Source organism: Mchenga conophoros, linkage group LG12, assembly GCF_057382185.1.
Source record: "Mchenga conophoros isolate Kocher_MC1m ecotype Shallow Benthic linkage group LG12, M_conophoros_male_GT1.1, whole genome shotgun sequence".
In the NCBI taxonomy this organism is placed as follows: Eukaryota; Metazoa; Chordata; class Actinopteri; order Cichliformes; family Cichlidae; genus Mchenga; species Mchenga conophoros.
In genome coordinates this window covers 6,453,200-6,470,753 of record NC_140537.1, presented here as the reverse complement: position 1 = coordinate 6,470,753, position 17,554 = coordinate 6,453,200, and the positions used below count along the sequence as shown (strand labels likewise).

Sequence of the window (17,554 nt, the reverse complement as noted above, 5' to 3'; positions counted from 1 at the left end):
CATTTTTTTTATTACTTGGGTTAACATTATTTACATTTTCCCAACAAAATTAAATAGTAAATTGAAAAATAGGATAAGTTTTATTTTTCACTCCGGCTTATTTATGAAAATGTATCTTTAGAGCTATCAGGTTTGCTGAAAATTTAGTCAGAACCAATAGCTCCTCCCCTCAGGCAGGTGTTCAATTAGGTTATATTGGCTTCAGCTGGTGTCATTATAAAACGCTACATCTATCCACCTCTTTTGGCCTGTGTTTGTTTTTTGTGGCAATGGGTGGATGTTTGTTTCTCTTTCTGGTGTTATTATCAGACTCCTTACAGGGTGAGTGTGGGGCTACCAAAACTGCTTTTCTAGACCTTCTAATTTTGCAGTGACTACATTTTTTTTTTGTCCTTTTTCTCTCAACTTAATTCATGTAGTTCTTTCTGCTGGAAGTGGTCTCAGAAGTTGCACCCGGGACTCTAAACTGTGCAGAGATGGTTCAGAGTGTGTGCTCTACAGGTATCTGTGTGATGGAGAGCGGGACTGTATGGATGGTTCAGATGAAGAGGATTGTGAAACATCATGCAGCAAAGGTATGAGACAGTGTGTATGTTAGATTAGACAAATTGAGTAGCAGAAGTAGTTGAAGATCACAACGGCAGTCACATGAAAGCACAAATAAAGACCATACAATAATTGAGGGGAAGCCAGATTACCCCCTAGAAGTAACCACCTGGTGACAGCTGGAAGGAAAAACTCCTATTTGACAGGAAGAAACCACTGGCAGAACCAGGCTCAGGGACAGCCATCTGCCACAAACAGTTCAGGGTGAGGGGATGTAGAGCCAGAGATAATAACTAATGATTAAATGCATGGTGAGTGAAGTAGAAACACTCAATGAAGCCTAGACCTAGTGCAGCATAACTAAGGGAGGATTCAGGGTCACTTGATCCAGCCTTAACTTTAAGCTTAATCAAAAAGGAAACTTTTAAGCCTAATCTTAAAAGTAGAAAGGGTGTCTATCTCCTGAATTCAAGCTGGGAGCTGGTTCCACAGATAAGGGACCTAAAGGCTGAAGGCTTTGCCTCCTATTGTACTTTTAAATACCACAAGTAAACCAGAATTCTGGAGACAAGGTGCTCTATTGGGGTTATTATGGTACTATGTTTTATGAAGAACTACGATTGTGCATGTGACTGTAACACCTGTAATGCCTGCACACAAGCAGATAAGTTCCAGTGTGCCCATGGGAAGATGTGCATCGAGAAGAGCCAGGTGTGTGACGGTGTACCTCAGTGTCAGGACCGCTCTGATGAGCTTCAGTGCGTGACGCTAATGAGGGGCTGTGTTCATCACTGTGACAACAAGACCCGCTGCCTGCCTGCAAACTTCCTGTGTGACGGCGAGGAGGACTGTACAGATGGCACAGATGAAGCCACTTGTGGTACCTTCTGATGTATTTATAGTACTGAATTGACACTCGTTTTTATGTTGGACTTGTGCATTTGTTTATTTTTTTGGTTTTGAATTATAATGCTTTCCCTGCTGTATTTTATTTTTATTATGTATCCAGGAGAAGACAAAAAGGAAGAAGAGACCATTACAACCTCTGTGCCTACAGTCTTGGTTGGCCCTTCTAAACAGTCCACCTCTTCTCACCCCATTAAGTGTTCTTTCGGCTTCATACCATGCAGTGACAACTCTGAGTGTATCCAGAACCACTATTTCTGTGATGGTGAAGCAGACTGCAGAGATGGTTCAGATGAGGCAAAATGCTCATCGTCTTGTGAAAAGGGTAACCTGTTTGTCATCTGCTTGTTATTAATATGGCTTTACTGCCATCTAGTGAGCAACGCTAGTTTCACATCAGTATTGGTGCATGGCCAGTTGACACTTTGGCTTTTTACTATCAGAGCACCCCTAAAAATTACTATAGCGATAGTATTTTCTTAAGTTATATTTTTCTAACTTTTCTATAGATGACAGGATGGAATGAAAACAGGCTAGATATCCAGTGTTGATGATGTCATGATGTTACAGTGTACTCTCACAGAGCCAGGTTTGTCATTAACAGTCTAATAACTCTTGTTCCTGCGGCAGAAAGACGATGCTGAGGTAATTTCATGACACAGATAATTACAAGGCACTGCATATATGACATTATGATTGGGAGCTGAGCCCCCCAGCATTGCCACTGCAAACTCTGACATTACATGGAGCCAGGGCACTATATGCAGATCAATAAATGTAGACCTAACTGTGGAATTTAGGATTAAAATCTCTTATTGTAACTGAAGCTCAAACTGCCAGATGATATTTGTATCAGCAGATAAGCTGGACAGTTACAAACAATCTAATGTGTATGCAGTAGGATGGTCTATGTGTTTGTAGATTTACAGATGTATGCACTACAAGCCTGAGCCCAAGTGAGAGATTAATGTGAACATAATAAAAAATCATTATACAATCTGTCCTTTGTAGACCAGTTCCAGTGTGCCCATGGAAGGATGTGCATTGAGAAGAGCCAGGTGTGTGATGGTGTGCCTCACTGTCAGGACCGCTCGGATGAAGCAGAATGCACAAAGTACATGGAGGGCTGTTCTCATCAATGCGACAACAAAAGCCGCTGCATTCCCAGTAGCTTCCTTTGTGATGGGGAAAGTGACTGCTCTGATGGCAGTGATGAGGCAAAGTGTGGTATGTGGGCATACTAATGTCCTACCTGGTTTCAGCTTTGCTTGCATATGAGTAATCTTTAATGCTTTGTTTGCCTCCCTCTTGTCAATATAGAAAAGGAGGACTGCAGTGACACAGAGTTCAAGTGTACCAGCGGCCAGTGTGTGTTGGCCGCAATGCGTTGCGATGGTCACCCAGACTGCCGGGACCGTTCGGATGAGGAAGACTGCACCAAAGTGCCAGCCTGCAAGACCAAACTTCGCTGTCCCCAGAGCAAGGAGTGTCTAGTGCAGGAGTGGATCTGTGATGGAGACCAGGACTGCAGAGATGGCACTGATGAGAAGGTGGATGCTAAAAAGCAGCTTCATGCATGCTAAACTTTGAGGAGCAACCATAAAAAATCTTTTAAAAATGATTTGGGGAGTGGTGTTTTTGTTTTTTTTTGTTTTTTTTTTTTGTAAGGAGCTAGTGATTTAGTTCAGGTCCTGTTTGTGGATAAATGAAGGGGAAATCATTGTAAATAAAACCAGACATTAGATGTTAGCTGCAGTGTACATCGATGTTGGTGTATTACTGTCATGCCCCTCTTCCTCTGACAGTTTAGATGTCAGGTTCAGAAGACATGAAGCAGGGTTTCTGCATGTTGTTGAATAGTACTTTACTCTCCTTTAAAACTGCTGCATGTCCTCTGATGGGCTAAATGTTCAGCTGGCCTCCTGCAGTTTTTTTTTTTTTTTTTTTCTCTCTCCCTCCATGATCAGGAGTGAAGTGGTAAAGTGCATGTTTAGATGATTAAAATTTAATTGGACTTTCAGGATTGTCCTGTGGCTCCAGTGAACTGTGGAGAGTTCCAGTGGTTGTGCAAATCCAAGACCAAGTGCATCCCTAAAGCCTGGCTGTGCGATGGCATGAAGGACTGCAATGATGGCAGTGACGAGACTGAATGTGAGTAAATTTAGAATTATTCACAGAATTAAACATCAATGTGAAAACTTGTAGCAGTAAGGGTCTTTATCTTATTCCAGTTTTACCACCTGCTATATCTGTTTAGCACATAGTATAAAAGAGGACATAAAATATGTCGATGTTTGTCTGAGAATATTCTATTTGCAAAATGAGACTGTCCCAATTCTTTAATTCAAATTGGGATGTTTAGTTATATGAGCTGTAAAATGCCTGTAATGTGTAAATTCTAGCTGAAGAGTAGTAAATGGATGGTCATGTAATTTAAACTGCTGCTTAAACTTGTGTACATGAATGCTGTTCATGTTTACAGGTCCGGCTGTAACATGTGCCCCTCACCAGTTCCAGTGTGGCAGTCAGGAGTGTCTGGATCCAAACCTGGTGTGCAACGGCATGACAAACTGTGCAGATGGCTCAGATGAGGGAGGAAGCTGCCATACAGACTGTGCAGAGGAAAATATCATGCACTGCTCCCATGGCTGCTACAACACACCTCAGGGACCGGTGAGAAGTCTGTCTTTAAAATTCTGTGTGCTCGATCAAATTTACCCAGCAGAGACGGTGCCTGAAAATGGATTGAAGGGTGTATGTAGCAATATTGCCATGCAAAGTCTGATTGTTCTGGATAAACGATCCCTTTTGTTGATCCAGTAAAGATGTATATGAAGGCTATGAGCCTGCAGTGACTCAAAGTGAGTAATCTAAATGTTAGATTTGCATTTGGTGTTTCTAGCGCTGTCGCTGTGCAGCAGGTTTCAGGCTCATGGAGGATGGGCTGGCCTGTGCTGATGTTGATGAGTGTGAAGTTCAGACTCCAGGTGTGTGCAGTCAGCTATGCATCAACGCTCCAGGCTCGTACAGATGTGACTGTCAGCCGGGCTTTATAATGGAAGCAGATGGACACCACTGCAAAATCACTGGTAAAGCTCCCTTTAATAAACAGCATGGCGTTGTCACTCTTGAAGTGGAACTGGACAAAGTTGAAAATGTCAGCACGCTGCAGCCACACCAAAAGCAAATGGGTTTGACTTTTGCCCATGCCCCATTTCAAGATTAATAACATTCTTGCTGCATTCTGTTAAATATGACAAAAGCAGATTTATATGTAAAGTTTGTATCTGTCTTGTGTGAAACTTGTATGAAAAGCACACGAGTGAAAACAGATAAGAGCCCTTGAAAGATTATATAAATGAAACTTGTATGTTTTGGATACTTACTAAAACAACATGAAAGTAATGAGAAAGTGGCCACTTTCATGAGTAAATCATATAAGCCTTATATGATTCACTATATGAAGTAGGCCACGTCTTATGCAAGTCTTTTATACGTTTTTTTTTTTCTTTTTCTATTTCTTTTCCATATGGGTAGCGGGACATTTTGCACCCATTTTATTTATTTTCATTTTTAACGAGTACGCATGCATGTCTGTTGAAACACTAAGCCACATGCAGGAGACCACAAACTGGAAGCGGGGGTAAATACAGGGTGAGGAACACTCATTTTTCTGGTGTGTGACACATTTTCACTTCATTCTCACGCTCACAAGCTGCCCAAAGAAATCTCGTGCCAAATAAGGGCAAGGATCAGAGGGAGGAGAAGCAGTGGGCTCACAGTTGGTGAAATATTTTTATTTTTGTAATGTCCTTATACAAAAGCTTCTTTCAGCTGCTTCCTTAGTCAGAAGAGGTGACAACAGCAGATGGATCTGCATATTTGATTTTTATCTGGAGGACTTTCCTGATACAACCCTCTGAGGGACTCACTTCCTGCTCTCCTCAAACTGGCATCTTTTGTGTGTCAGGCAAATATGTAAACCACAAAATCATGTGTTTAATAGCATTACAAAAATCTAGCCATTCTGCTGAAAGACTCTCCCCTGCCTTTTCACAAGATTTTGCTCACATTTATTGAGTCTTATATTTTTTTTAAATCAACATTAAAAAGGTGAAATGGAGCAAAAAAACCTCAGTGTCGAATAACTTATGCATTATGATCATTTTCTTATCCCTCAGGTGAGCCCCTGCTGTTGTCCTCAATCCAAACGGATATCTACTTGTATGGCTTGCGTAGTCACAGCTTGGTTACATTGCCCTCTTCTGCAAAGAAGGCAGTCTTGTCTCTAGACTATGACTGGAAAGGTCAGAAGGTCTTCTGGGTCAGTCTGGAGATGGCTGCTATAATGTGGTCTTCTCTAGATCAGAAGATGACAGGAAGTCTGATTAAAGGTTCGTACAACTCGAATGTGGCTGGAGCATTCAGAGGAATGTCAGTTTACTCATGTCTGAAAGTTGTATCACGGAACACCTGTGGAAACAAGATGCCACTTGTTTCAACAGGTGTTCAGGCTGATTCTATAGCTGTGGACTGGGTCGGGAGGAATCTGTACTGGATCAATGGGGTGAAGAGTTATATTGCTGCCATCAGATTGGCAGCAGCCTCTGCAAGCTCACTGTACCAAAGCATCATCTTGGATGAAGACTTGGATCAGCCCCGCTCTCTTGCCCTGCTACCACAAAAAGGGTTGATATGAATTTAAAAAAAAAAAAAGAATAAAAAAGACAGAACTGTTTCAGTTTTTGCAGTAAGCGGCATTTGTGGTCTCTTATTTCATCAGGCTGATGTTCTGGACAGAGATTGGTAATGTAGTGAAGATTGAGCGTGCTGGGATGGATGGGTCAGAGAGGAGGGCACTGGTGAACTCGAGTTTGGGCTGGCCGGGTGGTGTGGCTGTAGATGCAGTCTCTGAGAGGGTCTACTGGACAGATGAAAGACTGAAGGCGATTGGATCTGCAACTCTGGATGGCGACGACATTAGGGTAAAATGTATCTATTTAACCTATCCCAAATCTGCTGTTCTAGCGTAAAGGTTATCAAGCTCTGTCTGTGAAGGCTCTCAGTCATCGTAGTCAAAGGAGCTTGAAGAGAAAAGCCTCTGAAGAAGCTTCTTCAGAGGCAGAAGCTTCTTCAGAGGCAGAAGCTTCTTCAGAGGCAGAAGCTTCTTCAGAGGCAGAAGCTTCTTCAGAGGCAGAAGCTTCTTCAGAGGCAGAAGCTTCTTCAGAGGCAGAAGCTTCTTCAATCGACTTAAAGAAGTCCAGATGCTTTTCTTTCCAAACCTCTTAGTTATCACGCTCTCCTTCCATAACTAAAAATATCACTTTAGATAAGATACCTCTTTATTGTCATTGCGCAGTCATACATTGTTCAATGAAATTGGAAAACTGTCTCATGTCAGCACTACATACGGAAGTCTTTTCCCTAAATGACTCAAGAATATAGAGATGATGATTTTTGTGTAGCAATGAAAAATGTCTAACCTAACTGGTGACTAATACCCTTTTGTGTGTGTGTGTGTGTGTGTGTATGTAAAATAATATAAATGCCGTTTTCAGATTCTACAGATAAAGGAGACCACAAACCCCTTTTCTGTGGCAGTGTTCAATGACATGCTCTACTGGTCTGATGCCAAGAAACGAGTGGTGCAGGCTGCTCATAAAATCTCTGGTAAAAACCATCAAGTTGTGCTGAAAAGGCCCAGACAGCCTTTTGCTGTGAAGGTAAGGAGTGATGTTGAATTAAAACATGTTAGGAAATGGGGTGGCATAATGTACAATTTTTGGATCCTTTCATGTGTTAGTGCTCATACAAAGCTATTCCATTATGTTTGAAGATTTTTATTTTATTTTTTTTGTGTTGGAAGCAATTAAGAAGTTTTTGGGCACACCCTAATGGTTAGTCCTGGAAAGCTTGCTGAAGAGTTTTAATTTAAAATGTTACAAACAGGCTTAGAAGTTTTTTTTTCTTCTTTTAGATCATCCACCCAATGCTCCAGATGGGCACTGTGAACCCCTGCAAGAAGATGGGTTGTTCCCACATGTGTGTGCTTGCTCCTGGGCCCAGGGCTGTGTGCAAGTGTCCCCCTGGTCTCTTGCTGGCAGAGGATGACCTCAACTGCTCCAACCTGGTCAATTCGGCATTTCTGCTGTTGCTGTCTCTGTCCAGTGTCACTCAGGTTTTGCTAAACGCCTTAATTTTACTCAGTGTAACCTGCATTGGCAGAATATGCTGTATATGGATATGCAACTCAAATGTCTGATAAATTGGAACAATCTGCTCTGGGTAGAAACTTTCAAAGTGGGAATTGGGTTCTGAAAGAGGACAAAATCAAACTGAACACACACACACACACACACACACACACACACACACACACGTATAAAATGCATCCTTTTTTTTTTTTTTTTTTTTTTGCTTTAGAAATGGTGTATAAATAACTGATGCAGCTTTCCTTTATGTGTATCCTTGGTTTTGGGCTCTTGAGCATTCTGTTTTGTGTCTGCACACCACCACAGTAAAATTAGAATTTTGACTTTGAAGACTTCTTGAATCACAGCTGAAAGTATGCACTTCATTCACATCATCTTTGTTTGATTCTAAAGTCAACTGTGGTGATGAACAGAAGCAAACATTAGATTGTCATTGGACAAATACTAACTGGATTTAGATGCATTTATTAGGAAATGCTATTAAGGTTACTTGGCAAATTGCTCTGCTCTAAACTAATTGTTAAAACAGAACTTCACTCAAAAGTGAAGCAAACTCCACCCCTGCCCTTCTGGACAGGCTGTATCACACAGCAAGCTACATCACTAATCGAGTAATGCCATTAAAAATGGAAAGACTTTTATATAAATGCTTAATTATTATATAAAGACTCTAATCCCAGCAATCTCTGTAGATCTACTTGCAGTCCCAACACACCACAGCCGAGCTGAAGGGCTGGCCCGAGCATCTGGCCCTGCAGATACCGAGCGTGAACAAAGCCAATCTCATGGACTACATCCTCAAGGAACGCACTCTATTTGTGACAGATGATGCCACTTCTTCACTCAGCTCTTTCAGGCTGAAGGACTCACTCCTGACGTCTCAGGGCCAGCTTCTTGAGCTGCTGGATGACGCCGTCACTGCCATGGCAGTCGACTGGATAACACTCAACATTTATTGGAGCAGTTACAAACAGCCCCACCTGCAGGTCACTGCTGTCACAGGCACATACACAGCCATTCTCATAAAGGAGGGGATCAACAGAGTGGGTTCGATTGCTCTTCACCCACCCAGTGGAAGAGTTTGTTTCACGAATATGGATCTGGAGGCTACGGGCAGCACGGCTACAATAGTGTGCGCCAGCATGGATGGTGGTGAGCAAAGAGTGGTGTGGAAGGATGCTGTCCAACCAACATCTTTGGTCTTCTCTAATAATGGGGATAACATTTTCTGGGCTGACACGAGTAAGCTGACACTAGTTTACTTTAGTTTTGTTGTTCCAATAGGTTGTTCTCTTAATGACTTGAGTCAAATGTTCTCAGGTTTGGGGACCATTGGCTCTGTCCTGATTGATGGATCTGGATATACAGAGCTGAAGGTTGATGACGGCCTGGCTGCTGTGGCTGTAAGTGACAACATCCTCCTCTGGATTACAGTCACTGGTAAGAGTCCAAGCATGTACTGTAATAACTGACTATAATTCCTAAAATTCAAATGACATCTTGGCCTGAGCAGCTTTGGTAAATGACTACTTCATAACATGGATAATGGCTCCACAGGAATCAACATCTTTGAGTATAATTTAGTGGTACAACTGACCTTTTTGTTCCTTCAGACAAGACCCAACTCTGGTACAAAGACGCTCAGCAGGATAAGAAATTATGGTTTGAGGTTGGCACACAAGTGGTCGGCTTAAAGGCATTCAGCAAACGGAGTCAGATGGGTATGTAAGAACCACAAACGGAACACCTGGAAAGGCTAACCTGCCCTTTTTAAAGATGTTTCTACATGTCATGTACAAAAAAACCAAACTACCTCATACCTAATTATCTGCTTGATTTCATCAGGCTCTAACCCATGCACAGAAAACAATGGGAACTGTGAGCACTTGTGCCTCGCCACCCCAACAAGTCGCACATGCAAGTGCTCTTATGACCACATCCTTCTGAATGCCACTCAGTGCAGCCCAGAGCAGCACTGCCCAGCTGGCAGCAGGCCCTGCCTCGATCACCTCTCATGCCTGCCTGTGGAGAAGTTTTGCGATGGACATGCAGACTGCACGGACCACTCCGATGAGAACTGTGGGACACAAAATTAAAGACTAAAACTGCTCCTGTAGATTGCACCATGGCTAAAACTTTATTTTATTTTTTTCCCCCTTTCATAAAGGTGTTGGCACCCAGCAGTGCCCAGGAGCTGAGGTCTTGGCTCCCACTCAACCTCACAGTTCTCCTCCTCCTCCTTCCAGTGTCTCTCCTGTCTCACAAGTCACAGGTCTGAACACAACACTGAATGTCAGCATTCAACGTGTGAACCTGGATGCCCAGCAGTGCAGCCAGAGGCGCTGCAGTGGTAACGGACACTGTGTAGAGACGAAGGGAGTTACTACATGTGTGTGTTCACTGGGCTACAGCGGTGATTCCTGTGAAAACCGGCTCGTGAAAACCATGCAGGGTCCCATTGTCTACGCTGCCGTGGGTCTCTGTGCAGCAGTTGTGATCATTGTTGTAATAGTGCTGGTGAAGAGGAAGAAGAGTGCCAACTTAAGGTTTTGTTTTTTTTTTCTTTATTTAAATCTCAAATTTAACTTTTTCCTTGCTCTCTCTCTCTCTCCGTGGGTTTTGGTGTGGGTGGGCTACAAGACTTGGCAACATTTGTCCCTTTGCAATAGATGGTGTCCTTGGGTTGCAGCAATGTTTAGTTTTGTACACCTTACTGGGAAGCATTTGCACACATTAACCTACTGGTGGTTTGATGTGATAATTATTTTACAGCTCTTCTAATAGCAGCTCTAAGACTTGGGCACAGTGGCTATATGGTGTGAAATGCTAGCAACAGAATGCTAACGCTCAGGATGGCATTTATATCAACGTTATTAGATGTGGGTTAAAATATTATTACTATATTGATTTTATAACTTGAAATCTGTTTAATTGGAGGTTAGTTCTATTGGCTCTCAATTAAGCATATACAGCAAACAAGGATAGTGGTGATCTGCAAGAACGGATGTCCATTTGTGAAAAATCTGTTTGGATTTGGAATAATCTCAAGCGTGTGGGTTTTAAAATGCCATATCAATCCCTTAGTCGGCACATCTGGTTTCAAAATGGAATAGAATAATCCTTTATTTTCATTGTACAGTGGTCCCTCATTTATCGCGGGAGTTGAGTTCTAAAAATAGCCCGCAATAGGTGAAATCCGTGAAGTAGCCAACTTTATTTTTATTTGTTTTAAGGTCATAAAACCCCCTCACTACACACTTTATACACTTTTCTCAGACAGGCATGAACATTTTCACACTTTGAGAGTATTTAAACAAGAGAGAAAAGTTCATACATTCGTAGAACAATAAGTCCAGTATTATAGAATGAAACCAAAGGCACCCACGGTTGCCTTTGACGCTGCAAAACGTTTTGTCAGAAAACTTGCAAACATACAGTACAGCACTTCCAAGATTTATGAGAATTTGACAAGCTGAACGCATTCTGAACTGTGCAGGAGACATGGCATGGAGGAGATTGAGAATGGCCTACAGCCGATCAGGACATCGCACTGTAAAAATAAAATAAAATAAAAAACATGCAAAATTGCAAAAAAATCACTGAAGCTGGGAAAGGTGGACCACTGTACAATGAAAATGCCAAGATGGTCAAAACAAAAAATGCACATCTTAGGTTTCATATGAGACTTCATAAACCAAGTGGTGATTTCATGATAGCAGGTTCCATTTCTTATATGGTCTGCCCACCTTCCATATACAGTATCTTTGCATTAGGATATTTTCCTGTGACTACAAAGCTAAAACTGGGCGTAACCACTTGGAATGATGTCAACGGGAGTAAAAATGTTTGTCCTGTCCATTTGTCTGCTACTGAACCAATGCAATGTAGTGTTGCTACCATAATATTTGAGAGAAAAAAATCCAACATGGTTTATAAGAAAAGTGAGCAGGCTTCAGTCTCTGGGCCATGAATCTCAGCACAATTTGCATAGTAATTCACTGATTCAATTATCCAGTCTAGACTATGCTGTTACGTTTGGATAATCTAATTTTTGCCAAGTTAGTGTGGTTATGGATGGTGCATCATTTTCATTTAAAAACAAAGTCAGGAACTTGATTCTTATTCAGACTTTTAGCGAAAATAACTTGGTGTCTCTACAGTTTGAGAACAGAGCTTTTCTGCATCACAGAATTAAACATGTTCTTGCTGCAGGGGAACTGGACCATCAGCAGGCAAGGAGATGAGCATGACTGACCTGGAGAGCAAAGCGGAGACCATTCCCACATCCCATACTGCCTCAGCAGAAAAGCCAGAGGTGGACCTCCCTTAAACCAGCAGCTTCCCGTTTTGTTGCTTTGTTGGGAGCCGTATCCTCTGTGGAATCGAGCTGATTTATGAACAAGTGATGTTTTAAATAAACAGTCTGCATTTTCCACAGTTTCCTGTCATGTTATTTCAGGTTGTTTACTGTTAGACCATCATTGTGAAGTTTGACATGAATAAGCATGAACACTTGGATTATAATAGATGGTAAAATGTGAGTGCAAGTCTGACTTTAATGCCTTGTTTTGACTAAAAGACCTTTACAGTTGTGTAAAGGGGGGGACTATTACTTAAACTGAAATAACTACGGTGCAAAAGTCTTGACCCAGCCCTAATTTCACAAGATTTTCCTAGGAACATAGGAAATGGGTGCTGTGACATAATGAAACTTGTGAATGCACAGGAAAAATGATACGAGGCAAAGACATTGTTTGTAGAATTCTAGCAAACTTAAACGTCAGTATTTGGTGTGACACATGATCATTGTCAAAATCTGACTGTACTTTCCTCATAATTCTGTGGGGTTTTTTTTTTTTTTTTTTTTTTTTGGACAAGCTCTCAAACACTGGCTGAAATGTAGCACGAAACCATGACAGAGCCTCTGTTTTACAAACACTGTTGTACTCTTCTCCTTACTACCAGCATACACATTGACAGCAGTTTGATTTGTCACTCATTGATGAATATTGTCAGATTTTCCCTGTCCACTTGTATAATTTGGCATACCTCAGACTTCTTTAAAGATTGGCTTCTTTGGTCTTTCACTTTTTTCTCCTCCAGTTCCTTCCATTTTTCATCGTCACACACCATGTTGATTTATGTCCAGTTTCTGGCTAGCAGCTTTTTGTTGCAAAACTACAATGTACGCCTCTCAAACATTTGTCCTTAGCATTTTGTTTTTGTAGATTCAACTAAAGAAATTACTTTTTTTGGGGGGGGGGGGCAACAAGCTGTTAGTAACAATGTGCCTTACAATACAACAAAACTGGTATTTTGCTACATTTTCTGTTGTGTAGGTGTTTTCAACTCTTGAATGGCTCGTAGCTAAGGAAACAAAAAATCTTCTAAAAATGGACAGATACTGAACTAAAATTGAGTGGGGAAAAGCAGCAAATGGAACTCCTTCAGAAAACCTCGAACTTTTGCTAGAGATCACATTTTAAAAATTACTAGTCTGGCTCACTGTATGCAAAACAAAGAAATGAGTGGTGGCTTAAGACTAGAGGACTGTAAATGATCAGAAATGTCACTTTTAAGTGTCATGGCACACAGTTGAAGCTATTATTGTTATCATGATTAATGTTTTATTTAGGTATTTAGGAGACATATGGTTTGTAACACTTGTGGACAGACACTCTGCAAGGCTTTGTAGTCTTCGTGGTGATGTCACAATCAGCTAGGAAACAATGAATTGCAGTGATCCTTACTCACCTGAATTGTCTTATTTGACTGTTCTGTAAAACACAGGGAGACAAAACGGTGTCCATATAGAATATGTTGTTTCAGTGTCTGCGGAGACACTGGATATTTAATTAATACTATGGAATATCAAAACAATCCAAATCACGTTAGTACTTTTGCACTCAGTGCAAACACTATGCATGAAACTTTGTCTAAAATTCCTTAGGTATTTTACATCTATTTAAATTCTAAACCATTGTTTAAACCAATACCACAAAACACATGTTTACTGTGCTTATGAATAGGCACTTCTGGTGGACTTATTCTTCTACAACCATTGTCCTAGAATTTTTAGCGATCTGTCATTTCAGTTTAGCTGGGGGTGTTTGGTGATTTAGCTTTCATGGTTTTAGGAATCTGCACTACAGTGCATAATATATTGCCAGGAACAGGAACCCAATGATGGCCCGGTACCCACACATTTCCACGGCTATATAAAAAGAAGGCCAACCCAGATGTTCTATTGTTTGCTGAGGACTGAGCAGAAGTGAGAATTTACTGTAATCAGTCTGGAGCGTTTCTATGGTGAGGACACTCGACCATTAAGGTAGGTTCTCAATCATAACTTAGCATTTCACTTTACTGAACTTGTTGTAGTTCAAGATGTTGAACAACTTTACTAACATTCAATAATGCATTTAAATTGAATTCTAAAATGTTTACTTGTGTTACTCTTTAATTCCTTCAAATAGTAATAGATTAGTGGATGCAGCAATACCCTCATTTAAAACTTAATGAATTTTATGCTTGAGACAGTTAAAGGCAATGTTAGCAAAGGGTTGACAAATTTAAATGTAAATCAACCCCTCCCCCCAAAAAAGAAAAAAGATCTGTGCCACTACAAACATGATTCCAGAAATGTCTTTTTTAACAATATTTGAGGTGGAAATCATTTTTAACTGAACCAAGAAGAAGGTACTCTGTTTGTCTCTCGATGTACACACTACCAGTTTACCAATATGGTTCTTTTAGTTTGTTTCAGCAAATACAGGAAGGACAGCAATGGCAGTCCTGAGGGCCACCCTTTGCGCTGTCCTCATGGTGACTCTAGTGACAGCTAAACCAGTGAGTAGCTATACTACTTTACTGCTACATTTTCCCACTGTATAGCAAAGATTGGTGGATTTGTGACAGTTTCATTATAAAACAGGTCCATCTGAAAGAAAGTGAGGATTCACCCAAGTCATCAGAGTCCAGTGAATCCAGTTCATCAGAAGAGACCACCACTAATGATAGGTCTTCACAGGAAACCCTGCAGTCAAATACGCCGGATGCTACAGAGAACCCCCTGGATGCAGCACCGCTTCCCTCTGCAGATGCAGGACCTTCTCTGGCCACTTCTCCTGAAGACCCACAAACCTCTGCTGACCCAGATGCTTTACAACTTGTGCCAGATCCGTCTCATACTGCGATGAGCGTTGATGTTTCTTTAGATGTGCCCAATTCTGGTCCCACAAAGGACTCTGTTAACGCTGTTAACCCTACCCACATTCTACCAAACACGCATCCTTCAGGGCTTTCAGAGACTGGTGTAGTCATAGGTACAATTCAACCACAAGTCATTACCACATACCAAGGATCCACCCAGGGTGTCACTCCACCCTTTCCTACATGTGTCATCCAACCAACACCTACAGCCCCACCACTGATACTCCCTATTGGAACAACACTAGATGGTGGTCCTGTCTGTTTCACTTTCCAGGTCACAACTGCTGAGCCAGATCCACCTAGAGGAGACAGCATTTGATCCCCAACAGAACACAGAAATTGTTGTTCATTTAAGTTTGAGTTCAGCCTAGGTGACCAGGACAGACCACACTATGGCTGTACATATACACAACCTTGACTTGATACTTATATAGATGTCCTAACTACACATGGCTTTTACTTTGCCCTCAACCTTGGCAAATAGGGGGGAAAAAATGGTGCTAATGTATATGCTGTATATATACAATAAACACATCTAAAGCTGTTGCAATAACAAAAGTACAGTCACAATAAATAAATTAATAAACAGCTGAAAATTAAACTGATTAAATGTTTGTCTCAAATCCGGTGAACTGTTTAGTAAAATGAGTGTGTTTTGTTTTTTGTTTTTTTGTTTTTTTATTTGGTCGATCTTTGTTTTTATTATTTATTATATTTTATTTTCAGATGTTACAGACGGGACAGACATGAGTGAAATAATAACTGTAAAATAATATTCATTTCTTCGGTAAGAAGTGTGTGCTTCTAAAAGAAGCTAAAAAATTCTCAGTTATCGACTGGGAATGAAGAGATTATAAATATATTCGAGAATGCATATAGAGATGGACCCTATCAAAAAATCATTTACAAATTATATTGTTCACTGATCAATCTACGGGGTCATGATACAAGATATGTTAAAGGAAGATGGGAAACAGAGAGCAATCTATTCTTAACAGGAGAGGAATGGGACGGGATTTGTAGGCAGCAGTGGTCAGTAACAAGCTCCCCCTCGTGGAGGGAATTCAGCTGGAAGAATGTATTTCGTTATTTTATTACCCCAGCCCAAAAATCCAATTATTCTCAGAACACAACATGCTGGAGGCATTGTGGACATGCAACAGCAAATCATTTTCAAATTTTTTGGGAAGGTCCCCGTGTGGTTCCATTTTGGAAGGAAATACATAAGGTCATGGAAACAATCTTCCAAAAGAAAATACAATTTCATTTTGCATTATTGTACCTAGGCAACCTAGAGAGTCTTAATCTATGCAAACCGGATAAGTATTTGTTCAGTGTGCTGTCGGTAGCTTGCAAAAAGGCCATAACTGGCCTTTGGATTAAAGAGGATATTCCTACCATAGATGAATGGATTGATGTGATATATAATATTTTTGTTATGGAAAGAATAACTTTTAGGCTAAAGTGCCAGGCGGACAGGCATACTTCTTAGTGAGTTCGTGGAGGGGTTTGGCTATAGAGATTGACAGACCACGTGACTTTCGCGCATTGCATGCCGGTAACTCGTGGCAAAACAATCCAAGTACTGCATCAAATCCAACCATTTTCAGCACCGCAAAACGTTCATTCTTCGGTTCCAATAAATTCTTGCTTTTTCTTTCCCCCCCAAAAAGGTATGTACAAAACGAAGGAGAACAATGCTGGTCCGTACAAAGACAGACTTAATGAAAAGTCAAAGAAAAGATACGAGGAAAAAAATCAAACCAGTGAAAGTGTCAGACCCTTATGAGCACAGAGAAGGACAAAATACGTTAGCGTGCTGCCCAACTTTCACCACGCTCAGATTTATAATTATACGGTTCTTTGAGTGAGTCCATACACTCCTGAAGTTTAGTAACTTCAGGTCACTGCAACAAGCCCAGGTACAGTTTACCGACGGATGGGTACAGGACCTTGAAATTCACCGTGTAGAACGAAAGACCATCGTACGTATCATAAGTTTACCAGTCTCACAAATCGTCGTCATAAATACACATTCGTTAACCGTTTATTAATAGGTATCATGACCCCGTAGATTGATCAGTGAACAATATAATTTGTAAATGACTTTTTGATAGGGTCCATCTCTATATGCATTCTCGAATATATTTATGGTCTCTTCATTCCCAGTCGATAACTGAGAATTTTTTAGCTTCTTTTAGAAGCACACACTTCTTACCGAAGAAATGAATATTATTTTACAGTGTTGCTGAATCACATACCACCATGCCAATCAGATTACTTATTCCATGTGAGGGTGAGGAGGTGACCCTCCTGGATAAGATGGTGAAGGTTTGCTGCGTTTTGGTGAACAGTGTGATAAAAAAAAAAACTGATGTGATGTTCTATAAGGTGGTTTTAATAAAAAAAGAGGCAAAAATTAGTTCGTTTCTTTATTCAACTTTTGAACAGTGGTGCTAACCCTAACCCTACTAACCCTACTAACCCTAGCCCTAGCCCCTAGCCCCTTACCCTAGCAGGTAAACGGCACCGAGGATGGTGGCCGTTATGGGAAGAGGTAGAACTAGACCTACACCTAGAACTAGACCTACGTTCATTGTTAGGTTGGTAATGTCACTCATTGCTTTCTCACACCTTACACGCCTCTGTTCCTTCCTCAACTCTCTTACAAGGTTGTC

General features: G+C 41.0%; 2 protein-coding genes across 2 annotated transcripts; both read left to right on the top strand.

The window, feature by feature from the left end:
• Positions 1-164: 164 nt before the first annotated feature.
• lrp13a (low-density lipoprotein receptor related-protein 13 a) lies at positions 165-12,097 on the top strand. The gene is made up of 20 exons (XM_085293479.1): positions 165-321; positions 420-575; positions 1,211-1,426; positions 1,556-1,777; positions 2,464-2,679; positions 2,773-3,002; positions 3,474-3,603; positions 3,935-4,125; positions 4,355-4,541; positions 5,634-5,846; positions 5,958-6,141; positions 6,236-6,437; positions 7,011-7,175; positions 7,430-7,630; positions 8,357-8,906; positions 8,985-9,104; positions 9,278-9,385; positions 9,510-9,743; positions 9,832-10,210; positions 11,877-12,097. Exons 1-20 carry the CDS (start codon positions 270-272, stop codon positions 11,992-11,994), a joined length of 4,074 nt encoding a protein of 1,357 aa, XP_085149605.1. The 5' UTR covers positions 165-269; the 3' UTR covers positions 11,995-12,097.
• Positions 12,098-13,764: 1,667 nt separating this feature from the next.
• Positions 13,765-16,235, top strand: LOC146562003 (uncharacterized). The gene is made up of 3 exons (XM_085293489.1): positions 13,765-13,995; positions 14,421-14,513; positions 14,599-16,235. Exons 2-3 carry the CDS (start codon positions 14,451-14,453, stop codon positions 15,193-15,195), a joined length of 660 nt encoding a protein of 219 aa, XP_085149615.1. The 5' UTR covers positions 13,765-13,995; positions 14,421-14,450; the 3' UTR covers positions 15,196-16,235.
• The last annotated feature ends 1,319 nt before the right edge of the window (positions 16,236-17,554 follow it).